The sequence below is a fragment of the Hirundo rustica genome, chromosome 10 (genome assembly GCF_015227805.2).
Source record: "Hirundo rustica isolate bHirRus1 chromosome 10, bHirRus1.pri.v3, whole genome shotgun sequence".
Lineage (NCBI taxonomy): Eukaryota > Metazoa > Chordata > Aves > Passeriformes > Hirundinidae > Hirundo > Hirundo rustica.
Genome location: NC_053459.1, coordinates 25,090,645 through 25,107,080, shown reverse-complemented (window position 1 = coordinate 25,107,080; position 16,436 = coordinate 25,090,645). Strand labels below are relative to the sequence as shown.

Below are 16,436 nucleotides of genomic sequence, written 5' to 3'. Positions count from 1 at the left end.
CCGCGGGTGCCGGCTGGAAGCCGCCGGCAGAGCCCGGCCCGGCGCGGCTCAATCGGCCCGGCACGGCCCCGCCTCATCCGCCGGCAGCGCCCGCCTCATCCGCCGCCGCACTTCCGCCCGCCCGCAGCGAGCGCGCCCGGGTTCGAGTCCCGGCTCCACTAAACCCTGCTGGGGGGCCCGGTTCGAGCCCTGACACTGACCCGGCCCGGAGACCACGGGTTCGAGTCCTCACACTGACCCGGCCCAGAGGATCCGGGATCGAGTCCTCACACTGACCCGGCCCGGGGGCTCGAGCCCTCACACTGACCCGGCCCGGGGGTTCGAGTCCTCACACTGAACTACACCCGGGGGTTCGAGCCCTCACACTGACCCGGCCCGGGGGTTCGAGCCCTCACACTGACCCGGCCCAGAGGATCCTGGTTCGAGCCCTCACACTGACCCGGCCCGGGGGTTCGAGCCCTCACACTGACCCGGCCCGGGGGTTCGAGCCCTCACACTGAACTACACCCGGGGGTTCGAGCCCTCACACTGACCCGGCCCGGGGGTTCGAGCCCTCACACTGACCCGGACCCGGGGGTTCGAGCCCTCACACTGACCCGGCCCGGGGGTGCGAGCCCTCACACTGAACTACACCCGGGGGTTCGAGCCCTCACACTGACCCGGCCCGGGGGTTCGAGCCCTCACACTGACCCGGACCCGGGGGTTCGAGCCCTCACACTGAACTACACCCGGGGGTTCGAGCCCTCACACTGAACTACACCCGGGGGTTCGAGCCCTCACACTGACCCGGCCCGGGGGTTCGAGCCCTCACACTGACCCGGCCCGAGGGTCCGGGTTCGAGTCCCCAACCCGCCGGTGTGTTGCAGAATGGGGAAATTGTATCGTTTTCTTAATGTTCGATCTGTGTATACTTTCAGACCTAATCACCAAGAAGAGAGATTTAATCCGTGAAACAAAGAGCAGCCAATGAGCTTGAAGTGGTGTCCAGGTGTTAGAAAAGTATTTCTCATATTATGTCGATTGAGATGTTGACAAGGACTGCAAAATCAAAATTGAATCAAAACTTCTGTAACTTCCAACCCATGGAGCTGCTCCCTTATTTCCACAGGTTCCTGCAGGCACACCACAGAGTGCCAACAAACACCAAAGCTGGGGTTTAAGACTTTATTTGATTCCCTTTAGACACACGCATTTCTCAAATAAATAGGTATATAAATAAATAACTTAAAATCCACTATGGAAAGCTGTAAAGCACTTGAGTATTTGTTATCCCCTTGATACGGCATTAACAGTTTGAATGGATTCAACAGTGCACCCAAATAAAATTCGTATGATAGGAAAAAAACCGGCTGATACTGTATTTGCTGGGGAGCACTGCCTGTCAGAGCAGTTGAGGTGTGTAGATTGAACACTCAGCTGCTGCTCCCCAGCTCCTCCCGCTCTCTGTAGGCTTTGTTCAGCAGCTGGATCTCCTCCTGGTACCCAGCCCTGGCCGAGTGCTGCTTCTGGCTGTTCTGCCGATGAGCCTCCACGGTGTCTGGGATGGAGATGCTGAAGTCGCTGCCGGGGCTGTGCGAGGGGATGAGCAGGGAGTAGGAGGCGCTTTCCCCCAGCTCACAGCACACAAACCTGTTCTCCTTGCGGGAGTAGCGCAGGGAGGGCGACCGTGCCTGCGTGGAGGACTGGCTGATGTTGCTGATGATGGACACGGTGTCCAGGGCCTCTTCGTTGTCACAGATCTCCAGCACCTCCAAGTGAATCTTGACGCTCGTGTCAGCAAACGCGTCCCGAGGCTCCCCCGGGCTGTGCCCGACGCTTTTGGAGCGGTACACCTCGATTTTCTTGGCCGTGGGGGTTATTTTGTGCCCCTCGGAGCTCACCTCGTAGGTGGACAAGGAGAGCGTTTTGCCGGTGGGCGCCTGCAGAGACACGGTGCCCTGGAAGGCGCACAGGGGCACGGCCAGGGCCGCGCGCTGCGGGGAGCGAGCACACAGTGTTAGTGCTGGGCACTGCCCGAAAATCCATCGCCAGCCCGCCCAGCACGCTCCGGGCAACCCCTCTCACTGCCCGTCCTTGCAGAATTTTACACACCTGCTAGGTGTGACTTGGAAGAGTAGCGAGAAGTTTTTTGTGTTATACACCTTAGTGTATGAAGTCCCAAGTGACTGTGACTCACTATGAAACCTACAGAATATGAAAAACAGAGTTCAAATAAAAGCTGATTCCTTCAGAGCGAGGTTATGTCCGGTTTAATCAAACTCTTTGATTTGTCAGACTGAACATGAGGCACCTGGAGGGAGAATGAGCAATCTCCACTTGCTGGAATGAACACTCCGGCTCTGGAGAATGAGACATTTCCCAACCACTTAGTGCCTCTTTCTGAAAATCTCCTCAAGTTTTCTCTTGAGAAATCAGTATTTACTGTTAAAGTGAAAAAGATCCATCAAGTCTCCTATGCCACTGCCCAGTCACTAAGCAGGGAGACTGAATGCTGTCATTTCCCGCTGGAGCAGCTCCAGTGGAAATGTTCAGTTCCAGACACTTTTACCTGTTTCTAAAGTACAGAATCCATTTGTCCCTGCAAACCACAATGCTGTGCTCTGGGGAGCACTGTGCATACAAATGCTGGGACTAAATCCATGGTTATTGCGCCCAAGGGAGGGGTAAATGCATTTATCCTGGGTTTAGGAACAGCCAGGTCACACTGATTATTACTGGAATTACTTTCAGTATAAACTGTTATTAATGAGAACAGAAAGTGACCTTTATCTTGTCCTTGATACCATTATTAAATACCCATTTTTGCTTCTCATGACACATCCACGACAATAAATAGGAATCCACTAGCAAACCAGACTCTACTGGTACATCCTGTGAAGTATTTTGCCTCCCACTCCCACTGTTCCCTGCAGTTCAGTTTTTTGCCTTCAGCTCCCGGCCCTTCCCTCACCAAGTTCCACTGTTTGTGGAGAGCATTTCCCACCTCAGGGCATCCCCCCATGCAGCCCCTGCCCGCAATGCCTACAGAATGTTCTGGCTCTTGGAATCTGGGACAGGGATCTCACCAGAGAGCTCCACGTACCAGCAAAGAGAAAAAAATCCCAGTGAAATAAATCACAAATGTCCTTGTTCCGTACGGAATGCTGCTGCATTCTGAGCAGAGAAATCTCTGCAGAATTGATCAAGCAAATCCTCTCATTATTTAATTATGCATCCACCTTCCAGAGTTCACAGAAGACAGGAAGCAGCTGTGGTTGCCATGAGGCAAAGCCTTCCCCACCATCCCTGTGGGTCAGGACAGGGCTCCCTGTCCTGCTCCTGCTGCCTGAGCAGGTCTGTGCTGGATTCACCAGGGAGGATATTGTCCTTGGGGAAAGCTTGGATGTATCTGAGTCCCACAGCAGCTGGAACAGGCTCTGACAGACAGATTTCCATCTGGAAATGGTCAGAGCAGTGGCTGGGGCTGAGTGGGACACTGGGACTCCATCCCAGCTGCTTCCACAGTGTCTGGTGACAGATTCAAGCACAGGGCACTCTGTAGACTGTCCCTCACAACTGCTGGTTCCACAGGCCCTGGAACAGGCTGGCAGTGTGCCAGCAGTGTGCCAGGGAAGCACAGATGGACAGGAGTCTGCTCCTCCTCCTCCTCCTCCTCCTCCCTGGGACAGTCTCTGCACAGGGGCAGCACACACAGGTTGTGCCATGTCCCTGTTGCTCCCACTGGGCCATGCTGCCTCTTCAAACAGAAAAGCAGCAATCTAAAACGGCTCTGAGGGGTTTGCATTCCTAATTACTTTGGTCAAACACAGCTTGAGATGGAAAGGGCTATTTTTAGAATGTTTCCAGTAAGGATCCCAGCTTTTTCTTTCCAGAGAGAGTGAGTTTTCTGTTTGTTTTAAATTGGAGGCTTAGTCTTCTACTTCCCTAAATATGCAGATTAACTGCAGTGAAATTAATTCCTGCAATGATTTGCCTTTTCTGAGGCTGACTGCAGTAAATGCAGAGCCAAGGGGGTATGACAGGAAGAGATGAGCTCACCTGAGATGGCCTGAGCCCAGCACTTGCCGTTGGCCTGCCCGGTGCAGACAGACCTGCATTGGTGTCTGTCAGCACCAGGAGGTGGAACGGAGCATCCAAGGTGAGGACACCTCCTGTAGGAGCTCTGTCAGCCTCGCCCCCTGGGCAAATGTCCCTACTGCCGCTATTCCTCCGCAGTTGCAGAGAGCCAAGGGCAGCAGAACTGCAGCAGGGAGCCAGCAAGCGTCACACAGAGTGCACACGCCCGTGGCAGCGAAGGGAGCAGTTGAAGGTGAAATGTCACATTGATTTTCCAGCCACAGAAACCTCTTTGGAAATCAGGAACGAGTTCCAACCTCCTGAGCAGGAAGAGCCCCGATGGGAAGAGCTCAGCACATCAGCAGGGTGCAGGTGATACAGATTCCCACAGCCAGTGGGAAGCAATGAGAACCTTCAAGGCCATTCCTAACTCAGCTTCTGTGCTGTGCCTGGTGTTTAAGGGAACATTCACAACTTTCCTGCAGCGAGTGAGATGCTGTGTGTTCCTCATGTTAAAATACTCCTGCCTCAGTGAAGTCACTAGCACAGCCTCCCCCTCTCTTTCCTTGCAGGGCACATAAATAGGTCCTGTGCAGAGTCCCTTCAAAGAGCTTCCTTGAGGCAACCCGTAGATGAGGCACAGAAAAATAATCAGCAAGCCTGGGACAAACTGCCAGCCTGGGAGATTTCTGTTGCCTGAGAGCACTGAAGCATAGACAAAATAAGACATGACATATTTACACTCAATCTCTTTAGGAAGGGAGATACACGGGTATTTTATGAGATGTTAAAGGTATTTTTCAAAAACGTGGCCGAGCAGGAGTTAGCAATGACAAGTACAATTTTCTCTCTCCCTCTCCATTACAGCCATCCTATCATGTATTCAATAGACCCTGCTGCCTCATTCTCTCATGCCACTTTCATTCCAGAGAAAACACTTTGATGGAATGACTCTACTCACAGAACAGACAATGAAGAGACAACCAGCTCCACAGTCATTTCCTGATTTCCAAGGGACTGCCACTCTCCAAGCCCACAGCTTCCAGAGGAAACCAAAGGCATCCTGAGTCCTGTCTGGCACCCTGCCCTTCAAACAGCTCAGTCAAACTCGCTGATCCCACATCCATGGGGATGGCTGCTCCCCCTCCTGCTGTCACTTACAGCTTCTCCTCCTGAAGAGAAAATCAGCAGCACCCCAATAAGAACCCCAGTATTTATGGACTCTCGGAAGAACCCTGTATTTCCTGCAGAAGGATGTGGCCAGGGGAAGCCTCCTTCTTTAACACACGTGGGAAATGCAGAGTGACGAGAACAGAGTGACTTTTCTTAGACTTTGGGTCTTCCAGACAGGATGAATAAAGGAGATGGTTTTCAGCTTATAAACGTGTGGCCCAAATTGATCTTTCATCCAACATCAACCTGAGCAATGCATTAAAGTTAATTTTACAAAGCTTGCAGGGGTTTCACACTCTGCCCTTTCCCAGCTGCAAAGCAAATGTCAGCTGTGAAGCCCTGGCAGCTCCTGCTGAATGTCAGAACCAGGCAGAGCTGCGACTCCAAAGCCTGGAACATTTACCCCGTAGGAGCTTTAGTGCCTGGCACTGGGTTATACCTGGGGAGGTGTCAGAAGTGGATGAGTTGTGATTCTTTGTAATGCAAGAAGGGAAGAGTATGTCCAAAAGTGCCATACCAGGCCCCAGGGCACCTAAAACAGCCCCAGGCAGTCACTGCCAGCTGCTCACAAAGAGCTGCTCATACCTGCTGCAGTCCCAGGGCTGCAGCTGAACTGGCACCAGAGGAGGACATGGGGAAAGGAATTTTTTAATTTTTTTTTAAACATCATGTGGAAACTCCTGCAAGGAGAGCCACAGTTATGAACCTGATACAGTGATTTTATTAACCAAGCTGTGCATGGCACGTGAGGCCCTGGCAAGAACTGGTAGATTAAAACCAGGCTGAGTCATCACTTCCTCTTGCCCCCAAAGGCAGGAATTCATCTCTGCACACTGCAACAGAGTGAGCATTGGTCTTTTGTGAAAGGGATGATCAGTCACATTTGAAATACCAGCCAAATTCCAAATTCCTGCTGTGACTCAGATGATAAACTTGTGTTTATCAGCTGGAGAGAGATTCCCATATTTTAATACAAAATACGTCTTATCCATCTCCTGTGTGTGTGCAACGGCTGAGCACGAGCCGATCTGGCTCCAAAGTCACCCTGCTTGGAGCAGGGGGTTGGATTAGGTGACATCCAGAGATCCCTTCCAGCCTGAAGCCTTCCTGTTTCACAGACTTCATGTGGGCTCTTACCCCACTCCCACCTACTGTAATGCCCAAGGGCCACTGAATTCCACAGTGGAATTCTCTGGAAAATATCATCTTTTGGAGAGAGACTTCCTATTCATTAAGATAAAGTAACATGACTGATACTTACTTCTTACCATATACCAATCATGCAGGTGCACACAAACCAGGAAAACCTCATGATTAAGAAGACAAGTGAGAAATTCTTGCAGGATCAGCCCCTGCAAACAGGTCTGTGGTTACTAAACATTATACAATGCTGTGCGTGAGTTTTACTAAAAACTAGGACTAACAGAAGCCTCAATGTCAGCGAAAATCATTCATGTTTCATAAGAAAACTCTTCTTACCAGAAAAGAATAAATTCCTACTTTACCTGCCGAGGGTTCCTCTCGGATTTGCTCCGGCACCACTCCCAGTCCGAGAGCTCCGGCGTGTGGCTCTCCTCGTGGGACAGCCTCCACTCTGGTCCTTCAGGGAGCACCCGTGGGTGACAGTGTGTGCCCTCCTGGCCCTGGCAGGCCCCTGGCCCAGCAGGAGGGGCGTGTGGGGGCCCTGTCCCTGTGCCCCCAGGGGTGCCCCGGGAGCCGCGTCCCGGTGCCGCGGGTGGCACCCCGCTGCCACCGCCCCTGCCGGGCTCCTCGCACTCAGAGCTCACCAGGCTGCGGTAGGATGTGGATTTACCGTCGCTGCTGGGCTGGGGAGGGTTCTCCTGGGATATCCTGTACATTCCATAGCCTTGCTGGAAGGACAGGCTGAACTCAAAACCGCTGCGCTTGGCTAAGCAGGAAGGAAAGAAAATGTGTTAGGAGTTGAGACCAAAAAGAAAGATGAGATTACAAACACAATGCAAATGATGTGCTAAAACATGGAATAAATTGTCCAGCTCCTGCTGGAAATAGGCAATTTTCCCTCCATAAAAAAATGGATTGTTGAGAAGAAAGACTTCTGAGAAGGAAGTGCCTTCTAGATGAACTGCAGCCACTCTCTCTGGGAAAGTGGCTAAAAGGGCAGCAGGGGCAGCACGAGCCATTCTGCACCTGGATAATGTGTTTAAAGCAAGTGAAAGCCAGGCACTGAGGATGGCTTTTCTCTGAGATTCAGTAGTTCTTTCTCCCTGAACAAGCAGGGATTGGCAGGAATTCGTCCACTGGTGGTAGAGGGTTTTCACTCCAGAGTTGGGAAACAGCTCCCACATCCTCAGAAATATTTAGCCTTTAACATTTGCAGTTGAAAACAGAGGATCCCTGTGAGTCCCTTCCACCTGACCCACTCCAGCTATTTTTACATAAAGCCCAAGGAAACACAGGGCTCTAGAAGATGCCAAGAATGTTTCCAGGGAGGGTCTCCAGCCTCCGTTGCACCAAGGCAACCCTTCCACCCTTACCCTTGGCATCTTGTGAAGACACTGCGTAGGAGTTCCTCCTGCAATTGATGATGCAGCCGCAGGGCAGGTGGAGCCAGTGCTGTGACAGGACAAACACCGGGGTGACTGTGGCAGCCAGCACGGTTAGCACGAAGCTCAGAGTCTCAAACGAAAGGCTCTGCAGCCCAGTGATGTACTGGACAGCCATCTGAATCTGAAAGGCAAAGCATTTTGAAATTTAAATCACTTTGGGCACATGAGATGCTTCCAGGAACAAAGAGAACGTCTCACTATGAATATGACAGCACAGTAAGACACAGATTGTCACTAGTGTTTGCTGAGGACAACAGTTCTGGCTCTAGCAGACAGCAGAGGAAACACACTGACTGCTCTCCTCTCACGCTACATTTCTCAGAAAAGCCCTCACTGAAGCTAAATATAGATGCTGAGCACCATTGAACAGCTCCCAGTGCCAGTCCCATGTGGTACCGAGGAGCCCCAGCCTCACACACCCAGGGGCAGGGGTGAGGGCCCCAGAGCTGTGTTCCCTGTTCCCAGCAGATCCTTTCCCAGGTTCCTGTTCCCAAACACACACACATGCACACAACAGCTCTCCCTCCCGCCCCAGCACTACAGTGTTTACAAAGGTACAACCAAAGTGCATTTTCCTACCAAACTCCTATTTTTTAACAGGACAGAGGGGCCCTTAGGTCAATTCCCAGCCCCCGAATGCTGAGCAAACCCGGTCCCACAGCTGGCAGTGCCAAAGGGGGACCCTACTGCCCCTGGTATTCACGGGACAGGGATGATGTGATGAGAGTGTCAGAGCGATGAACCAGGCTCTGCCAAAGCCGCTGGGCACCAAGTAAACTCACGCAGTGACACAGACCTGCTGGAGAGGATCTCTGCTGGCACAACTACACTACGAGGAACAACTGCCATGAACTCTGTTCGTCTGTTTCGATCCATGGCCCACAGGTGACATCCCACTGAAATGTAAGTGAGCGTTGGAGAGTGAAGCCATCTGAGAATTTACCATCATTGGGAGCCAGAGGAGGACTTTGGTCAGTGCCAGGATCAGCGAGAATCGTTTCTGGGCAAAGCCCACCGTGAAGCTCCTGCTCTGTGTGCTGCTCTCAGCCACGCCCTTCCCAAAAACCGCCTCCGAGTTTGGGAGAGGCTCCAGGGCTTTATCCCCAGGGTCCAGCAGTGCCAGCGGAGGGGCAGCAGCCCCGCAGCCCCACGGTGTGCCGGGGGAGATGAAGGCTGCAGAGCCCTGCAGGTGCTCGGTGTGCAGCAGCTGTGGCTCACCTGAGCACAGCAGCCGCAGCGAGAGGGGAACAGCCAGCACTGCCAGGAGGGAGAGGCACAGCGAGTACACAACCAGCACAAACACGATGTAGGAACTGCCACAGTCGGCGAAGCAGCCCCAGGACGTGGGCATGTACCTGCCCCAGCCGCAGAGAGGCAGAACGCACAGCAGCAAACTGACGGTCCAGATGGTGAGGATGGCCCATGCCACGCTCACACGGCGCTTGGAGGAGCTGCAGCTCAGTGTCCCGGTCCTGTTGAGCGTGTAGAAGTTGTAAGAAACTATAAGAGACCCTTTCAGGTTGCTAGAAATGCCCTGGAATAAATACAAAAACGCTGAGGTGGTGCACAGAGGCTGGGGGAGGACTTCGCTTGACCACTGCGTGAGCATGAAAATAATCACTGGCACGATGCTGATCAGATCATCTGCTGCCAAAGAGGTCACAATCATCGAAACCGTGGTTTTGTTCTGCAGTTTCAGCAGGGAAACTAGCGAATAAATGCTGCCCAGAAGGGCTGGGAGTGCAGTGGCAAAAGTCAAGCAGAACAGAAAGACATTCCAAGTTCTCTGCTCACTGGGTTTGTCCATAAGGCTGTGATTCTCAGTGAAGAAGCCTGTCCCATTGAGTGACAAATTACCAGGAGTTACCGACATTGTCCTGGGCATTTTTTTCTTTGCCTTCTCACTGATTCTGCAAGTTTTCACCAGCTGAAACCAGAACTGTCAGCTCCACATCACAAGTTTCTTTGTTCTCCTAGACTCTCTTTTGTGGCATCTGATGAAGAAACATTCAGGTGGCAGCACCCCTAACGACCAGAACCCGCGCTCTCAAAAAGCCAGGCAACAATGAAATAACAAAGATGCTGAAAAAAAAAAAAAAATGGAATTCTTCCGAACGGTTCCCGTGCTGGCAGATGGTGACCTGGGGCTGCTGAGGTGTCCCCGTGCCACCCGCCGAGGATGGCAGGCACTGCCCCGCTCAGGAGCGCGGCTGGACGCGGGCAGGGCACGGGCTGCGCTCCGGCTGCCGTGGCTCGGGCACACACATCGCAGGAGAGGCTGCTGGGCTCCCCCGAGCCGCCGGAGCTGCAGAGGGAGGAGCCGGTGCCGGCAGGATGGCAGACCGGGAGACAGGATGCTGCCAGCCCCGGCTCCCTCCCGCCTGGATCGGAGCCCGGAGCAGCGTCCCCGCCAAGCCACACCTCCGAGCCGGAATCCAATGCAGACAGGGCGAGCTGATGTCAGCCGAGGATGTCACTCCCCTGAGTCCGAGGATGTCACTCCCCGGGGTCCCCAGGATGTCACTCCCCGGGGTCCCGAGGATGTCACTCCCCTGAGTCCGAGGATGTCACTCCCCGGGGTCCCCAGGATGTCACTCCCCTGGGTCCCGAGGATGTCACTCCCCTGGGTCCCGAGGATGTCACTCCCCGGGGTCCCGAGGATGTCACTCCCTTGAGACCCCCAGATGTCACTCCTCTGAGCCCCGAGGATGTCACTCCCCTGAGTCCGAGGATGTCACTCCCCGGGGTCCCCAGGATGTCACTCCCCGGGGTCCCGAGGATGTCACTCCCCTGAGTCCGAGGATGTCACTCCCCGGGGTCCCCAGGATGTCACTCCCCTGGGTCCCGAGGATGTCACTCCCCGGGGTCCCGAGGATGTCACTCCCCTGAGTCCCCAGGATGTCACTCCCCTGGGTCCGAGGATGTCACTCCCCGGGGTCCCGAGGATGTCACTCCCCGGGGTCCCGAGGATGTCACTCCCCGGGGTCCCCAGGATGTCACTCCCCTGGGTCCGAGGATGTCACTCCCCGGGGTCCCGAGCCGCTCCGGGGGGCACACGGGCTGCAGCTCTCGCATTCCCTGCAGGCTGACGGGGATGCAGGACGGGCTGTCTGCCCTGCAGCGCTGCCGCCCCGCGGGCACCCGGATGGCCCGGACACGCTCAGGGCCACCCCGGGCACAGCAGGGACCTGTGGCAGGCAGCCCGCTGGCATCTGCCCTCCGCTCGCTCAGCTCAGCCTGGGCTCTGAAAGCTTTCATTCCTCGCACCTCCCCAAGCCCAGCCTCATCAGGAGCTGCAAAACTGCTTTGCTGTGCCCTGAAGCCATCACACCTGCCCCGACGGCAAGAGCAACATGAACTTCCTGCAAGTTCCCTCAGGATCTTCCTCCTCACACGTTCCCCTGCCCCTGCTCCCTTTCTTCCTCTGTAGCTTTCTGACACTGCGGGCAGAGCAGCCAGCCCATCCTGTGCCTCCTGGTTGTGTTTGGAAGGAGATGTCCATCAGTGTTTTGGGGAAGAAAGGCGCACTTATTGCCTGCCCGTTCAAGGCAGTGACTCGGTTTGTCTCCTCGCGCAGTGTATCCATGATCTGAGCTGCACCTTGCCACTCTCCGTGGCAGCTTTTATCATAATTACAGTGTGGTGAAGATTTCCTGCAGGTATCACTGACCCCGTGTCCCGAATTTTCTAAAGAAGCAGGGCTAGAATGGAGTAACAGAGCTGTGCCAAAGGCCAGGTGATGATGGTGCAGAAGCCTGGGGCAGGAGGAGGCACCGTGGTTGTGTCCTTGGCAGGACTGTGCCAGGCAGGCAGGAAGCTGGGCATTCCTTAGTGCCTGTCCCTCCTTCTGTGCCAGCAGCCCCCTGCATGCTGGGAGGTCCCAGCACCAGAACTGTCCTTCCCTGTCCATGGATTTGTTCCTTATCCTGCTGTGAATTCTCGCTCAGGAATGGTCCCAAAGAGAAGATCCATTGAGATGGGAGCTCCCCTCTGGCCTTGCTTCACACAGAGCCAGGAGGCTGGGGATGGAACTCACGGAACAGCACCAGGTGAGCGATTTTGGGTTTGCTGTGTTGCTGTAGCAGCTGTAGGACACTTGTAACCCAGTGTGTCAGTGAGGGAGACTGCACAGGGAGGGTTAAATGAAGAATCCAAACTGCTGAAGAAACTGTTATCCCTTTCTGAAGGGAGGGAATAAAAAAAAGAAGATGTCAGATGCTTGGAGTGACCCAGCTGTGACCCCATGTGGAAGCAGCAGAAAATCAGCTGTGTATATGGAACTTTCTCCAATAGTAATAAAATGAATGGCTGCAAGAGGCATGTGTAAAACTGCACATTTCCCTGCCTGCTGTGTATTCCCAAGAGCTCTGCCGTGGGTTTCTCAGCCCTTCATTGCTCCATCCTTGCTTCCCCATCACCTCTCCCACTCAGCTCCAAGGACGGCAGAGGGAGCAGATCGGGAAATTCAGCCCCAGGAGCTGTGATCAAATCGAGCTTTAATGACAGGCTGAAAGCTCTGGGACCAAATTCTGCCTCTAGAGGACCAGGAACTTGTGTAAGAACAGTGCTGGTTAGCCCTGCTCGTACCCGCACCCTGCATTTGATGGGGAACCCTCCGGCCGGGGCTCCAGGGCTGCCAGCAGCTGTAATTCCTGGGAATCTCCCTTGGGAAGGGCCCCGGCAGGGTCAGTGTCTCCCCTCCGCAGGGGAGAGCCCCACGTGTGTCCGAGGAGGGGATGCTCAGGGATGAACGCCTGACAGCACAAAGCTCTGCCCTGGGGCTGCTCCCTGGTTAGGGGGTTTCAGACTGGGAACGTGGAATATTGAAAGATCCATCCAGAAAGGAAGGGCAGAGCTACGCCACTGACATCAAGCACTTATTCATGATTCCAGTCAAGAGAAAGAACTCATGAATATTTTAATGAGATAGTGAGGGGAAACCTCCCAAACACGATAAAATCACACTTAGCAAACAGCCTTTCAACTGCAGGGACAGTTCCAGCCTCTCTGATCTGCGGTTTCTGAGACCCAGATTGTGACAGAGACTGCAGAAGCCAGGCTTAGTGCCAGCACAAGCTGGACAGAGTGTGTCAGCAGGATACCAGGGACTAGGGAAAGCCTTGCCAGAAACATCTTTCTTCAGCCTGGATGGAAACCATGGCTCACTGCCTCAGAGATGAAGGTTTCAGAGAAAGATAAAAGAACTGATGCTTGAGAAGAAGCCCGAGTATTTTCAAACACTGATTTCATTTTCAATTCACGTGTTTATCTTATTCCCTGGGCCTGATGACAAGCTGGACTCCGTTCACAGGGAGGTGGAGGCTCCATCAGTGTCTCTGTTGGTAAAACTGCCATCGCTGGGGACCCCCAGTGCCCCGGCCCTGGGCACACCCAAGGGAGCCCAGGCCCCTCATGGCAGCATTATCTGGGGGCCCAGAGGGACCCGGGTGCTTGTGCCCTGCAGATTCCAGGGAGCAGAGCGCGCCGTGTTCCTCACCACAGCGTGGCTGCTGCTGTGTTTTATTTTACCCAGCATTTCCCGCACTAACAGCTCTGGCTCCTGGGTTTCTGCAGAGACAGCCGGGTTTGTGCTGGGAGAGCTGAGCAGTGGGAACAGATCAGCAGCTCCTTACACAGCCTTTGCTTTGCAGAACATGTACTTATGAAATATGCATGTGCTGAGAGGTGATTAGGATGCAATTCCTCATTTTGATTAAAATGCTGCTTCCTTTATGTTTACTGAGCTTCACAAAACAGCCTGATTTGTATGCTTACACAGAATTTTTTGTGGCCTTTTTTTACGAACTAAATTTAACTTCACTGCTATGTGTGCAAAAATCAATGCAAATATGCAGCTTTCTTTAGCTTACAGTTATTAACCTGAGAGATAAACTGTTAAGTCCAAGCCCAAAATCATGGCTTTATTTTTGGGGTGGGGTGCTGGCATAATTTCTGATCACCTGGAACAGTTTTTGCCCAGGATTACATGCCCAGATGCTGCCAGATGCATTGGAAAAGCAGGCTATTGTTAGACACTGAGCCTAAGGGAGGTAACTCCATTTTCAGTATCCCATTAAAAGCCTTTACTACTGGAATTCCTGAAGTTGTTAGGATCTGCAAAATATTTCATAGTCTAGAGAAAATTAGTTCTCATTTGGAGTAAGCTGCATTAGATGGCAAAATGTGCCTTTCTTTCTCACAAATGGCAGAAAACAAGCCTTAGGGGACAGAAAAGAGATTTATTTCATAGGAAAAGGTGTGGTAATTTTGTTTTCCTGGCCATTTTACCAGTGCTTTTATTACAGATTTTGTATTATTCACTCCTGTGCCAGCATTCCACCAGGGCCTGACAACATCCAGCAGCACAGTGTTCTGAAATTGAGCTGGCTCCTGAATCAGATTCTGTTATTATTTTAATGTCTCATATATCACAGCCTCTGAAAGACCTGCCAGAAGCCTTTTCACAGTGAAGATATCACTGGTCTTTGAGCCCCTGACAGTGTCCTATCTGCTATCCTATTCTGAGACAGTAAAGTTCATGTTTCTTTGACAATGCCCAGCCTCCCTTCAGTCCTCAATTTCAATTAAAACAGAAGAGAGATCTTAAGGCAATGTTCTGGTATCACTCACTGGGTATCTCTAACCTTCAGCTACAGCCACTGGGAAAACTGGGAGCTGGTCAAGTTTGGCACAGCTCCTTGTTCAATGAGAACACGTCTCCTAAACCCCCAAATCTGATCAAACAGTAGGTGTTAAAAGAAAACATCTGCCAGTGCCACGATCTCTCCACTCCATTTTGCCTGCTGATAAGAGAATTCATGGGAGTAACTGTGATTCCATTCACCACTCTTCAGTGAAATATTAATGAGCTTTTTTATTCTCCTCTGCCTCTCAGAACTGTTCCACCCTTTATCTCCTGCCAGATTTGAAGGAGGACGACAGCAAAGGTCACCATGACAATGGTAACTGTGAACTGCTTAAGCACAGGATGGATTTAGCACTGAGCATTGCCAAGGCCACTCACAGATGTAGTAGGAATCCTAAATGCCTGCTTATGTTCCATTGAAAAAAATTCAATCAAACAGCACATCACGATCAGAGCAGCAGCTCCCCGTGGGGTACCTTGGGCACTTAATGCGAGCGCAGCGCTGCAACCACGAGCAGACAATAAATATTGGTCTCTGTAAATGTTAGGAAGGCATTTAAGAGAAAAGACATTGAAGCAGTAAAAAGGAAACAAAATGACTAAGCCAAATTCCAGTGGAAATTATATCACAGTCCAGAAAAGCTGGAGTCAGTGTCTTCCCAAAGGCACAGAAAATGGCACAAGTTGTCCCGACACAAGTGCGAGTTGCAAAACGAGTCGCAGGTGAAACAACAGAAGGAACATCTGCGGTGCAAATGAAGAAAGCCTTGTGTGGAGGCTCAGGGCGAAGGGAGCAGTCCTTGCCTGCTGGAAGAGCAGTGCTCCCTCCGTGTGGGTGATGGCCAGCAGATGCGTCAGCGTGACGCGCGTGGGCTGGCGGCGGGGGGAAACTCGCCGTTCCCCCGAGAGCTGCGCTCCAAGGATCTGCGCTCGCTGAGGGAGCTGCAGCAGCACAGCCCTCCTCCCCACCACCCTCCGTCTGCTCCCCGCCGCCTCCCTGCCCAGCAAAACCCACGTCAGGAAAATTCAATTTTCCACAATGAGCTAAGAAAAACTGAAAGATCCTTCACTCATTTACTGTGTTCCCGGGAGAAAACCCACCGTGCCTTTATAAACTGCATTCTCCAAGCTCAAGAAAAAATGACTGTCCTTACATCCTGGATAGGAAATAGTGAAGCCATGGATATTTCCTTCTTTCCTCGCTGCTCACATGCTGCATGGCAGCAGGCAAGGGAGTCTCTCCCTACATCACCACAACAGCCCAAGGAGGGCTGGGATTAGGGTAGGGACAACAGAGGGGGAGATTTTCACTTCTTTTTGCCTCCTCCACACTCATTTTACCATAATGGATCGTTTTTTCTGATCTGTTTCCAGATGAGATCCACTCAGGGTGAGGCCAGCCAGTGGCAGAGCTGCCGTGGGCACACGAGGGCAGTGCCACGAGGGGACGGACACTGACGGCAGCGACAGGGGCTGCCTGAGGCCACAGCTTCTCTATGGAATCCCCTGCAACAGGAGACTGCCATCAGAAATCGGCATTTCCACCGCAGGCAGAAGGAGGAGAAGTTTTAAAGGACCTTCTGTCACCTCCGGCAGTCACACCCTCCCTGCTGAGTGCAGAGACCTCCGAGCACCTTCCCAAGCAGGAAACCTTTCCGTGCCAGTCACCAGCAGCAGAAGAAAGAAGTACCCGTGGTTGTCTTCTATACCAAAACCCCTTCAGAAAGCCTTGGGGCCCACTGCAGCTCAAACTAGTGCTCAGAGCAAGCTGACTGCTCTAAATGGGACATTGTAGAACATAATGAACTTTCATTATTCATTCTCTCTCTGAAATCTGCCTGAACATCTGTGCTTGTTGGGATTTCAAGTGGGATTGTTCAGACAAAATTACAGAAAAATTTGCAGTGTGTGAGAGGAGGTTCTGGTATGATCAAAGGAAGAAAATCAAAGCTTTACAGGGTCTCACATGACAG

General features: G+C 52.6%; 1 protein-coding gene across 1 annotated transcript; it reads right to left on the bottom strand.

Annotated features, from left to right (window-relative positions):
* Nucleotides 1-1,412: 1,412 nt before the first annotated feature.
* GPR149 (G protein-coupled receptor 149) lies at nt 1,413-9,702 on the bottom strand. Its single transcript, XM_040074500.1, has 4 exons — nt 8,761-9,702; nt 7,746-7,938; nt 6,735-7,138; nt 1,413-1,973 (listed from the first exon to the last, which is right to left on the bottom strand). The coding sequence occupies exons 1-4, from the start codon at nt 9,700-9,702 to the stop codon at nt 1,413-1,415; spliced, it is 2,100 nt and encodes a 699-aa protein (XP_039930434.1).
* Between the last annotated feature and the right edge of the window lie 6,734 nt (nt 9,703-16,436).

What these genes read in the sequence shown, in the direction of transcription:
- GPR149 (XM_040074500.1), bottom strand. Translation starts at nt 9,702, where the DNA reads ATGCCCAGGACAATGTCGGTAACTCCTGGTAATTTGTCACTCAATGGG. An exon ending in TCCTCTGGCTCCCAATGATG is followed by an intron (nt 7,939 to 8,760) that starts GTAAATTCTCAG and finishes TTTGCCTTTCAG; the next exon opens with ATTCAGATGGCTGTCCAGTA. An exon ending in CCGAGAGGAACCCTCGGCAG is followed by an intron (nt 1,974 to 6,734) that starts GTAAAGTAGGAA and finishes CGCTCCCCGCAG; the next exon opens with CGCGCGGCCCTGGCCGTGCC.